The sequence below is a fragment of the Plodia interpunctella genome, chromosome 3 (assembly GCF_027563975.2).
Source record: "Plodia interpunctella isolate USDA-ARS_2022_Savannah chromosome 3, ilPloInte3.2, whole genome shotgun sequence".
In the NCBI taxonomy this organism is placed as follows: Eukaryota; Metazoa; Arthropoda; class Insecta; order Lepidoptera; family Pyralidae; genus Plodia; species Plodia interpunctella.
Window position 1 is genome coordinate 6,206,782 of NC_071296.1, and position 11,693 is coordinate 6,218,474.

The window sequence follows — 11,693 nt, forward strand, 5'->3', positions numbered from 1 at the left end:
GTGCCTGGCACGAGTGGCGGGGCTGTGATATCAACACAAGCTGCGCTGCTGTGTGATAACGGGCCGCCATTGTGGGATTTTTATTGTATGCTAACTACTTGCTAATGAGACGTAATACATACAAACCACCCACAATAGACATGGATTCAAATTGGGTACAGATTTATTTTAACTATTTCCATGGCGCCAAATTATTAATAGCAAAAAAATATAAGTCTTTACAGAAATATTTAAAGTACGATTTGGTTATTCAAAACTAAAGTGATTTTTTGTCTAATAACTTTGTCTATGTAGCCCGATCAGTTGTTACCGTTAAAAATATCTTTATGCAGATGTTGACAAAAGAATTGAATGCCATCTAACCAAAAAATATATAACTGCTATACATTATATCATTAAATTATATTATTCACGTCAATGTATGTTTTATTTCTTTTTCTTTGACAAATTATATGAAGATGAAGATGACAAATGAGATGAATCACATATGAACTAAATTAAATATTGATAGACTAGCTGTAACTGTAATCAAACTCGATGAAATGTCAACTTCCGCACACGCTTTAAGAATACAAAAGGCGTACAGAAGGATATCACAGAGTCGGTCACAAAACCTCAGCCAATGACGCATGAATGTGCCAACGAGTTTTCTAAAGAGCGTAAGTAGGCGCTTGGGCTTAGCTTTCAACACTGGTTTCGCCATTGGCCGAGTACGAGAAAGTAGGGTACCGTCAGAGACTTCGTCCCGATCTTTTGGATTTATTAACAAACGTAGATGGAACTAGAATTCTTAACAAAATAACTGCTAAATTCAGGTAGTATTTTTGTAATCAACTAGGTCGTCCGCCTCAATTCTGCTCAATAGTTTATAGTTATATGACGATACATGCCTATGAACGTGTGCCACGTTTTCATGGGCAAACCTTACATTAGTTGATAAGGATCATGGAATTGTAAAGTAAAATTGTAATCACTACCTAATGCTATATAATTATATAGTTAGTTATTTACATTCATCAAATATTTTGCATGGAGATAACCATGTCAACCTCAGAAATGATTATCCACTTCACAACTTTCATGTGTATTCTAGAGACTTCTTCATAAAATAATAGATGAGAGATTATTTATACGTTCGTGAATAAGTGACAATGGGCGCTATAATCATAACTTATAATTTATCTTAGGATTTTAATACATCAAAATATAGCTTTAATCTAGCTATGGTAACGTTAGGAAATGTTTGTTGACTTTGTTTCTATCTCGTGTACGTAGTGTTATCTCCATATTGCAAACGTTTAGGAAAGTGCCGATGAGATTAAAGACTTGTGTAACCAGTATGCTATGGTCGTATGGAAACTTAATTTATTACGCATGCAGCCTGCCACCGCAGCCTTAACAAGTAATGTACACTACTTAATATGCTTACATGCGAATATTTGACATATTTGTTAACAAAATGTATTTAAAATTATAAGTTGTGATGTTGTTAAAATCTTAAGTATAATCTTAGCATATACAATTTAATAGTAATCAACAGAATTAAAGAATTTGAAAAGATAAACAATAAATAAATTAACTATGTTAAACGATTTAAAAATGGGCGGTACCCTATATGCAGCTTTAGCTCATGACTCAATTTAATGATAAGAATCTCTAAAAGCAAAGCAAAATAGAATTGCTGTGTCACCATTTACTAGTTACAAAATAATTCGATGAAGCGATTTATTGAAAATGTAATATTTTTAGGGTTTTGGAACTAATATTAGATCAGCATCTCACTTGATGTGAAGCAATGATCTCAATGTTGAAGTACGAACTCAGTGCCAACAGTGAGAGACGCGCTGCCGAGCGCTGCGCCTGCGCACACTTTCCAGCGAAACAAACCTAGCAGTGCGGTCAAACCAGATTGTGATATACGTAATTAAAGTGCCAAAGTATTTTAGTTCTTAGTATTCATGCAAATTATACTTAGTTACTTAGTGAGAATAAGTGAAAGCATTGGACATCACTGATTATTTTTAAAATAGGTATTTACGTTTATTCCACTTCTAAATTTATGAGTAGAAATAGCGTGTTATTTATAATTAGTTGGCGTGTATTTTTCCACTATAAGTAAGTATTCTTTGTGTATTTTAGCGATACATATGTTACCAAACCAAACGTGTCAAATAGTTAGCGACCCGAGCTGGTGTTTGTGATCATTGCCACTTCCTGGCGTTCGCTCTTGACACAAATAGTGAGGTCCGTTAAAGAAGATCCTCAAATCCTTCGAATTGACATGAGCGAGGCCACAGTATGTTTAACAATTAGTATTTTTTACATATTTATTTAAGATAGCTTTAAACATATGATCTAAGCTATATTGTTTTTTATCTCTGATTTCTGACTCAATCTTTTTTAAATACCTAAATTCAACTTAGATACAGTATCGTTAAATACGATAGGCAGTTCAGTGTTCACTTTTCGTTTCTTTATAAATTAAAGTTATCAGTGTTAATTGATTTCATTTCATTAAAGTTATGTGTTGTATTCAAAAAGTTAAGCTTTTTATTATATTTAACTGATAGTCTTTAATAATCATGATAAAGTTGTAAATAAGTTGATGTCGACAGCTAAATGTATGAATTTTTCATTAATTCGTTAGATAATTTTTTTTTCTAAATACATTTTCAAATAAAATATGTGAAGTCACAAAGAGAAGTAATTTCTGATTGGTGCAGGTAATAAAAAGGGGATTAAGAATAGGAATAAATAAAGAGAGCTATTTATGACCTGTAATTTTTCTCTGTCTGTCTGAATGCGAATTAGGTACTTCAGTAAGTACCGGCATAACTTCTTATTTATATTTTTCATCCCGGAAAATTTAAAATTTGAAAAAGATACCTTATATACCGAGTTAACGTCTTAAATATTTTTGTGGGAAAATTGCATAGATCAATAATAACTACGTATTATAGGCCCTGTCACAATGTTTTGTTGCGTCGATGCAGCGCGTAACCGCTCCATCGTGCTCCGTTGTTTACATAGGTCATTTTGATATCGAGGCACGTAAACGCATACAATACAATACAATTTAAGCGGTAATCCGTCGACGGACTTCAATGTGACGGATGAAGACGGAGAAATGGGTCCGAATCCGCAAAGGAAAAATAAGTACCAATACTTAAAATTTCAAGTGAAATAAAATATTACTTATTTCCAACCGCGCACGTAAACGAAGTTGCGGGCACAGCTGGAATGTAATAAGTACTAAGTTTTTTTATCAGTAAAAATGTTGTAATTGACGAAATATATTATCTGTTGTACCTGAAATGTACCTGAGTACATGAGTTGAAAACATCGTAGCACCAGCGCCACAGCTGTGCGTATTTATATTTACATTACAAATTCATATATCTATAGACACTCTTGAGATTAATAAGTGTTCACAACGTAGACACCTTATTCATAAACTTGATGCAACATTTGGTAGTAAATAACCTAGTTTTCATTACCTTGTGTTTCCAACCTTTTTCACCTTTGCCACATACACTAACATTTACGTGTCTGCTAGGCTTAATCACGCTGTTGATTTCTCTTTTGGATAGAAAATTTTCAGACAGAAAATATGTTGAAAGCTTCGGTTAAATAGGGAAGAAATATGCCTAATAAGTCAGGTATGAAGTGTAAGTATATAAAGTATCATGATAAATATTTATTAAAGCAAAAAACCAGATAGTACGTCTCCTTTGTGACACAAAAATAGTACAATGGAATTATTTTTGACCCGACGTGCTAATATGCAAATCATAAAATGTAGTAATTTAAAAATAATTCTAGATTAGATTAATTAATTCAGCTACTGGTTTACGAAATGACTTAGTGTGTGACATTAAAATTATCGATATACTTCTATATTAGTATCGATAGGCGATGAATTTAAATATCAATACCTATTTATTTAATAGTATAAGGCATTCCTGTAGCGTGCCTACTGCTGGGCAAAGGCTTTGTTGTCAGGATTCCATATATCGATGTCATCCCGCTTTGTCTTCCACTGTCTCTTTCTACAGTTTCTGTTTACGCCTACGATCCTCTGGCATCCATAGATAGTAAACCCATTAAAATCGTTAATGAAAACTTGTTTAGGTTTAGTAAAAGATAACTATAAAATTATCTTAAAAATTGTCAGCTTCATACATATTCTTTTAGATATGTTGTAATTTTTAGTGGGCAAAACTAAATTTTAAGTAGACTTAGCGATTTTTTGGATAGATTTAAGTAGATTAACTACGGGCAGTATAGAGGAAAATATAAAACTCACTTATTAGTTATTAAATATATTTATCGATGATTTGGTATGCTTGTATTTTGTCTGCATATCTGATTTTATTTCCGACTAGCTGATGCCTGCGACTTCGTTCCCGTGGCCGAACAATTTTTGGTAAGGAGTCAAAGTTATTAGAGAAATTGAATTGTACAGACAAATGTAACGATACATATACATACAGAAGATGCTAATCAGACTGAAAAAGTATACTTTCTATAGTTTAGCTGAACTATTATGACTCTTCTTCAGGTGTTCCAGATCTTCGATGTTTATACCTCAACAGAAAATGCTCATCAGACTGAACAACTTTTATTAGAGCGTCATTTCTATATTCCCTATAGTTTAGCTGTACCATCATAGAACTACATTTCAGATCTTCGATTTTTATATCTCAACGCAAAATGCTCATCAGACTGAACAATTTTTGTTACGTCGTCGTTTCTATATTCTCTATAGTTTAGCTGTACCATCATAGTACTCCATCAGGTGTTCCAGTTTTCAAAATCATTTATACCCTATATGTTGACCAGGCTATAAAGCCTATACAACAAAAAATATTCATTCAAATCCATCTCGTAGATCCAGAGATTGGCGTGTGCAAACAAACAGAAAGACTTTTTTTAAATTCTTATTCTATTATTGATTCTCTATCGATCTCATTTTTTTTATTTAAATATCCTCAATGTACAGAAACACTTTTTTTACTGCTTTATTATACGTATTGATAAAATCAAAGCAAGAGACTGAGTAATCGTCGAATAACGATCTTAATTATCATACGTCAATAATTACGATAATTTAGGTGCTTCGCGGAATTGTTTTGTTTAAGTTTAGTATAGCGTCACATCCGATTCTTTATTCCAAGAAAAATCTCCACTGGAATTCTTCCATGGAAAAGTACTAAGTTGCATGATAACCAAAATTCCATTAAAACAAAGTGAAACCCAACTATCCCATCCCAATCCCAACTAATATTATATATGCGAAAGTAAGTTTGTTACCTCTCCACTGGACCGTTATGAAATTCGAATCACGGGTGGAAAGTAACCTGGAATTGATAGGATACTTTTTATACCTAAATTCCCACTGGGAAACATTTTCTCAAGGAAATTATGTAACAGTATTTAGCCATAAACCGCATGAAAATTAGGGAACAATTTAGTTGAAATCGTTATCACCAAAGCCACTAAAAGCACCCATTTATCGTTACGAACAGTTGGGCCCACTGCTTGATCCCATAGTCAGTTGACCTATCTATCTACCTAAACTAGTCTATTTATAAGGTGTAATGAATTATGTAGGTATATCCGCTGAAATATCATGATGTCATTATGTGCTCGCTACATGTATTTCTTATGCTATTTTCTGTCAAAGAAAATGAATACTGAATAATTTGTAAAACACTTTTTGAACAAAATGAATCATCTGCACTTCCTATATATCTACAATATTTTTTTGTAATTCATAGATGTATTATCTATCATAAATATATAACAAAAGAACAAAAAGAAGACAAGACAAAACTTACTTGATAGCATGAAATCAGAGATAAAGCAAGGATATACAAAGATCTGAAAAACTACTTTTGTTTACCTATTTGGATAGATATCGTTCTAGTTTTGCAATACAAGTTATAATCGGGCGAGACTAAACAAAGTATTATAAAAGTACTTAACACAATGGTATCTCGCAAGGAGGATATTAAGCCGTTCCATTTGATATTGATTTGATACATTGACTCATGTCTCATGTTAATTCATGACGTGAGTCAATTGATTCTGTCTGCTTGTTCTGTGCCTATTGTGTTACGGCTCTGTTTATTAAATTACTTACAGACATATATTAAATAAGTAGTTACTTATTTTAACAAAGAAAAGATAACAATATCATACCAACATTGTTATTTTTTTTCTGTTAAAATAAGTAACTGTTATCCGTCTGTACTTATATGAAGTAGTAGAAGTCGTTATGTTGCAATAAGTACTTATTTTGTAAAATATGTAGTCAAAATTGAAGTCAACTGATAGACTGTATTGTATCCAAGTTGTTCACCTGGGTATTATCAAAAGACATAGAGTAACTTATAAGTATTTAAAGCACCCTTTTGTTTACTTATTTGTTTTGCTTATGCATGAAACATTTTTTTGCAGATTCAGCCATAAATAAATCATCACAATCAATCTGCAATGGATTCGTATAACAATGGTATGTGGTCTTTTGCACTTTGTGTTTGTAACTTTTTCTTGTGTCTTTGTATTTTCTTATGACATAAAGTTTATTTCATTTCACATTTGTACAAATGCAATAAAGACTACAGAAATACATTCCTAACATTTTTGTTTGGCTCTAGTCACAAGAAGTCTCATTTTCGGCGAATGTATCAAAGATCCAGTTAACATTCCAGATATGACAGATTCAACAATAGAGCCCGCAGTGTCAATGACAGTGCTGGAGGATAGCCCCACGCTGACGGCGGCCACCATCGCGGGCGTCACGGTCGTGGTGCTGGTCGCCATTGCTGCGGTCTTCTTCCTCGGCGTGCTGCTCGACTGCCGGCAGCAGTTAGTATTTTTTTTTGGATGTTTTATAAAAAGTCTAACGGTTCGAAATGATAAAGGCGATCATTATAATTAAAACAGTGTTATTGAAACGCAATCAAAACCTCACATGTCGAAACTTGTTTACCACTGTAATTACGTATTTTAACCGATTTTATGAGTAAGAAGGTACTTATGATTTGTACAACTCGTGATATACCACTAATTTATTTATGCTACCTGACTATCACAATTATTTCACTAGCTGATGTCCGCGACTTCGTTCGCGTGGCCGAACAATTTTTGGTAAGGAGTCAAAATTATTAGAGAATTTAATTGTACTGACAAAGCGTTACAATAGCTATACATACAGAAGATGCTCATTCAGACTGAAAAACTATATTTCCTATAGGTAGTTTAGCTGGACCATTATGACTCTTCTTCAAGTGTTCCAGATCTTCGATTTTTATACATCAACAAGAAATGCTCATCAGGCTGAACAACTTTTGTTAAGGCGTCATTTCTATACTTCCTATAGTTTAGCTACAACATCTTGAGTCTACATTAGATGTTCCAGATCTTCGATTTTTTTTTCAAAATCATCTATACCCTATATGTCGCCCAGGCTTTATAGCTATATAACAAAAAAAAGTTTCATTCAAATCCGTCCAGTAGATTTTTTTTTCAAATTCTTATTGTTACTAATGACTCTATCGTTTTACCTAATTTTGTTTTTATGTACATTTATTAAATGTACAGATTTTTTAAATGTATTGATAAAGTAAGTACATTAGGTATTATGAAGTCTATGTAGAAGTCAGCCTGAATTTTCATGGCCTCTTGGTTACCAATTTTGAAAAGTTTGCCACTGACAACTAGACAGACCCGTTACACGTCGCGCTATGTGTTGCCTTCAAGTTTTTACGAAGTTCAGATTTAGAGAGAAGGATTATGAAACCAGATTATGAACCACTGTTTAATCAGTCATATTTATTTATTATTTTGAAGGCGACGACTAGAAAAGAAGATGGGAGAGGTGAAAAAACTGAAGAATCAGCGGCGGATCAACACTCACACAGCCATCGATGAGATCAGTATAGCGGACAACATGGAGCAAGCGGAGTCGAGTGTTGCGCCTGCGCAGGTCTTGGCTACCATACCATGACTTAGTGTTTTCATTTTAGGATCTTATGTACAAGTACCTAATTCGTATAAATTAAGTTTATTCAGTAATGTTTCTATGTTGTAAATATTTTATATTGTACAAAATTCTGTCTCTTCTAACTCCGTAACAATTTATATTCTAGTAGCGTAAATACCGATATTTACGCTACTAGAATATAAATTGTTCCACACATACGATTTGTGTGCTGATCTGACATTCCATTAGGTAATATCATTTCGATTTCATTATCAACAAATTCCGGAACTCAGTTAATCCGCAAATATAATATCTGGACTTAAGTTCTTTAACTTACCTTAGGTTTTTAAAAATGCCATTTAAGTATTTCATTCCAATCCATTTATAAGTACTTATTTATTTATTTATTAATGTCAACGTTGTATTTGGTATCCTAAAAAATGTATTCATTGTAGATAGATACTTGAATTCAGAATTGCCTGAAAGATAAGTTGCTTTGCCAAGGTTATTCATAAAAAAGTTAAAACATACTTTAAGTTAAGAAATGTTTTGTCACTATCGCACTTTATAATATTTGAAATTGTCAGAAAGAGACAGACATATTTTAGTTTAATAGTATGTTTCAACTTTTTTACGAATAACAGGGTTAGTTAACAAAATATAAAATCGAACAAATGTAATAAATAGTCCCGCGCAGGGTTTCGAAAAAAAAATAGATATTTCGCGCGGAGGCTCCTCTTAACTTTTGTAAAGAATGATCGGTCAAACACAAAAACTATCCACTTATGTTACACATTAGGTACATAAACACATAAACAATAAACATATTATTGCAATTATAAGGTATTTAAAATCAACTCAACCGTCTGTACTATCTAGATGTGCTATATAAATTACAATAAGGTCCACACCTCATAGCTACATAGGCTGCTATTTATGTATCCGGAACTGGCCAATAATTCTAGAATATTTAAAAAGTAATTACAACATTTGAAAATAGAACTCTTCGGCTAGAGAATAAATATTTTTCATGTCCCTGTCATTTGTTTTTTTTCAATTGGCGCCAATTTTGAAAATAGCTTGTCTTCATTGCCATGGATTTAACTCGTGAACATTTTCGCGCGATGATTTATTATGATTTTCGGCGTGGATTAACTCAAAAATAGTGCATCGAACAACTGATTTTAACTTTTGGAGATGAAGCACCATCGAAAACCACTGTGTATTATTGGTTTAAGGAATTTCAACGTGGACGGTCTATGCTCACGGATGAAATTAAGGAGGGTCGTCCTAAATCGGTAGTGGTACAACAAAATATTGATGCTGTGCGACAATTAGTAATGCAAGATCGTCATGTTACATACCGCGAGATAGAGGCGTCTCTGGGCATTAGTATGACGAGTATACACGCGATATTACACGAACATTTAATTGTTAAAAAAATTTGTTCGCGTTGGATTCCGCACAACTTGAGCGTAGATCAAAAACAGGCTCGTGTCGACTGGTGTAAGAAAATGATAAAAAAATACAACCGTGGCACGTCAAAAGCTGTTTATAATATCTACACAGGTGACGAAACCTGGATCTATGCTTATGACCCTGAAACTAAACAGCAGTCAACGGTGTGGGTCTTTCAAGATGAACCGAATCCAACAAAAGTTGTTCGTGCGAGAAGCACTTTAAAGCAAATGGTCGCTTGTTTTTTTGGTATCAACGGACATGTAGCTACAGTGCCACTAGAGAATAGTAGGACGGTTAATTCTAAATGGTACACCACCATTTGTTTGCCAGAAGTCTTTGAAAAAATACGAAAGAACAACCCACAACGCAGAATCATACTTCATCACGACAATGCTAGCTGCCACAAGTCGGCTGAAACAAATAATTTTTTGGAGGGTCAAAAGATTGAATTGACGGGTCATCCGCCGTACAGCCCCGACCTGGCACCCAATGATTTTTATTTATTTCCAAACATTAAAAATAAATTACGTGGTCAACGTTTTTCGAGCCGCGAAGAGGCCGTTGATGCGTTCAAAACACACGTTTTGGACATACCTCAATCAGAATGGAAAAAGTGCTTTGAAAATTGGTTTCATCGTATGCAGAAGTGCATAGATCATCGCGGAGAATACTTCGAGAAACAATAAAACCATATGTAATAATATATGTTTGTTTAATTTTGTTATTCCGGATACATAAATAGCAGCCCTCGTATTTATAGTTATAGGCCTTGAATATCATGTTTTATAAAATCGGATTGATATCTCTTTTATGTTTTGATTTATTATGTACATTAAATTGCACATATTATGACGAAGCCAACACGCAGGAGCCGAACCCGATGAGACGTTAAATTTTAATTGAACGTAAATTAATACAAGGTCTTCTACTCGGTGATAATACTAATAAAATGTTGTTACATGGTTGAACCTAAGTATATTTTTTTGTAATAGTAACATTTTTACATCCAAATTTAAAATTACACCCTACTGCATAGGTCATAATCAATGAACCAGTGAAAAAATATATTTGCATTAATAAATTAAATCTTAACTTGAGCGAGTAAATGTTACTTTAGGAGACTGATAATCTGGTTTTATAGATGAAGATCAATTATAGACTTTAGTAGAAGTTGTTTGTAATCTCAGCGTCGTTATTGGAAAAATAATATTGCTTCGATTTATATGCAATCATAAAAATATTTTATAAAAATGTAAAAAAAAAAATACAAAAAATAAAGATATATGAAATAGTTTGTTTCTTTTAATAGCATTTTTTTTTGTAATTTGTACAATGCACAAACCAACTCTAACCTGTATAATGTGCTCGCAATTTCAGTTGTCCTAGAAATGGCACCCTCGTTATCTTTATCATGGTAAGCATGATATTTAATTTTTATTAAATATTTTAGTATACGCAAAATGGTTAATCAGAAAAAACCTACATCTTCAGAAAAGTAACAATTTCAGCTGTGTTTTAAGTCTATCTAAGGACGTTTCTGAAAAAAATGAAAATTCCTTCGAGGTTTCTGGTACTTTACCTACATCTAGAGCTAAGTTCAAATTCAAATTCAAATTTAAATCATTTATTCAGAAATTAGACCTTCACAGGCACTTTTTCTCGTCAATCTTTATATTTATAGTTATTTCTCACAAGCTACAAACTACTGGCATTTCGGAACGACCACTGCTGAGAAGAAATGCCGAAAGAAACTCATTTGAACAGTGTTGGTCCCTATCATGCCAGATCGGCTTACCATTATTGTTTCTTACAATGTTTTTTTTCTTTCTAATAATGTACATAGTCAAAAGGTATATCAAAACAGGTTATGATTGTGATCCGAGTGCTGATTATAATAATAATATATATATATATATATATATATATATGTATATATATATATATATATATATATATATATATATATTACATGAAAATATATGAGAAACGAGATGACCAGTTCCCTCTGGTAGCACCCGTTCACGAGTTGACGCATGGGACAGCCATCGCGTAGCTCAACCATAATAGAGGGAACCTCACGACCCGGCCCACGACGCCACCACCAGATTGACCATTTGAGTGAGCATGACACACTCGATTCCCATGACTTCATAATTACAATTCTTATTCGTCGAAAGCAACTTATGTTCGTAACAAATCAATTTAATGCGGTCGATATCACAAATATTAATCATTGTACTTC

The 11,693-nt window shown here is 33.1% G+C and overlaps 1 protein-coding gene across 6 annotated transcripts; it reads left to right on the plus strand.

Moving 5' to 3' along the window:
• Positions 1-1,816: 1,816 nt before the first annotated feature.
• On the plus strand, positions 1,817-10,744 carry LOC128682607 (uncharacterized). Of its 6 annotated transcripts, none has more exons than XM_053767428.2 (5): positions 1,817-2,114; positions 3,324-3,364; positions 6,463-6,517; positions 6,717-6,873; positions 7,858-10,744. In XM_053767428.2, the coding sequence occupies exons 3-5, from the start codon at positions 6,499-6,501 to the stop codon at positions 8,012-8,014; spliced, it is 333 nt and encodes a 110-aa protein (XP_053623403.1). In that variant the 5' UTR covers positions 1,817-2,114; positions 3,324-3,364; positions 6,463-6,498; the 3' UTR covers positions 8,015-10,744. The 6 variants fall into 6 exon arrangements, with proteins under 6 accessions (XP_053623403.1, XP_053623435.1, XP_053623414.1 ...); XM_053767460.2 differs by having other exon boundaries at positions 1,817-2,030; positions 3,325-3,364; XM_053767439.1 differs by lacking the exon at positions 3,324-3,364 and having other exon boundaries at positions 1,817-2,115.
• Positions 10,745-11,693: the final 949 nt, after the last annotated feature.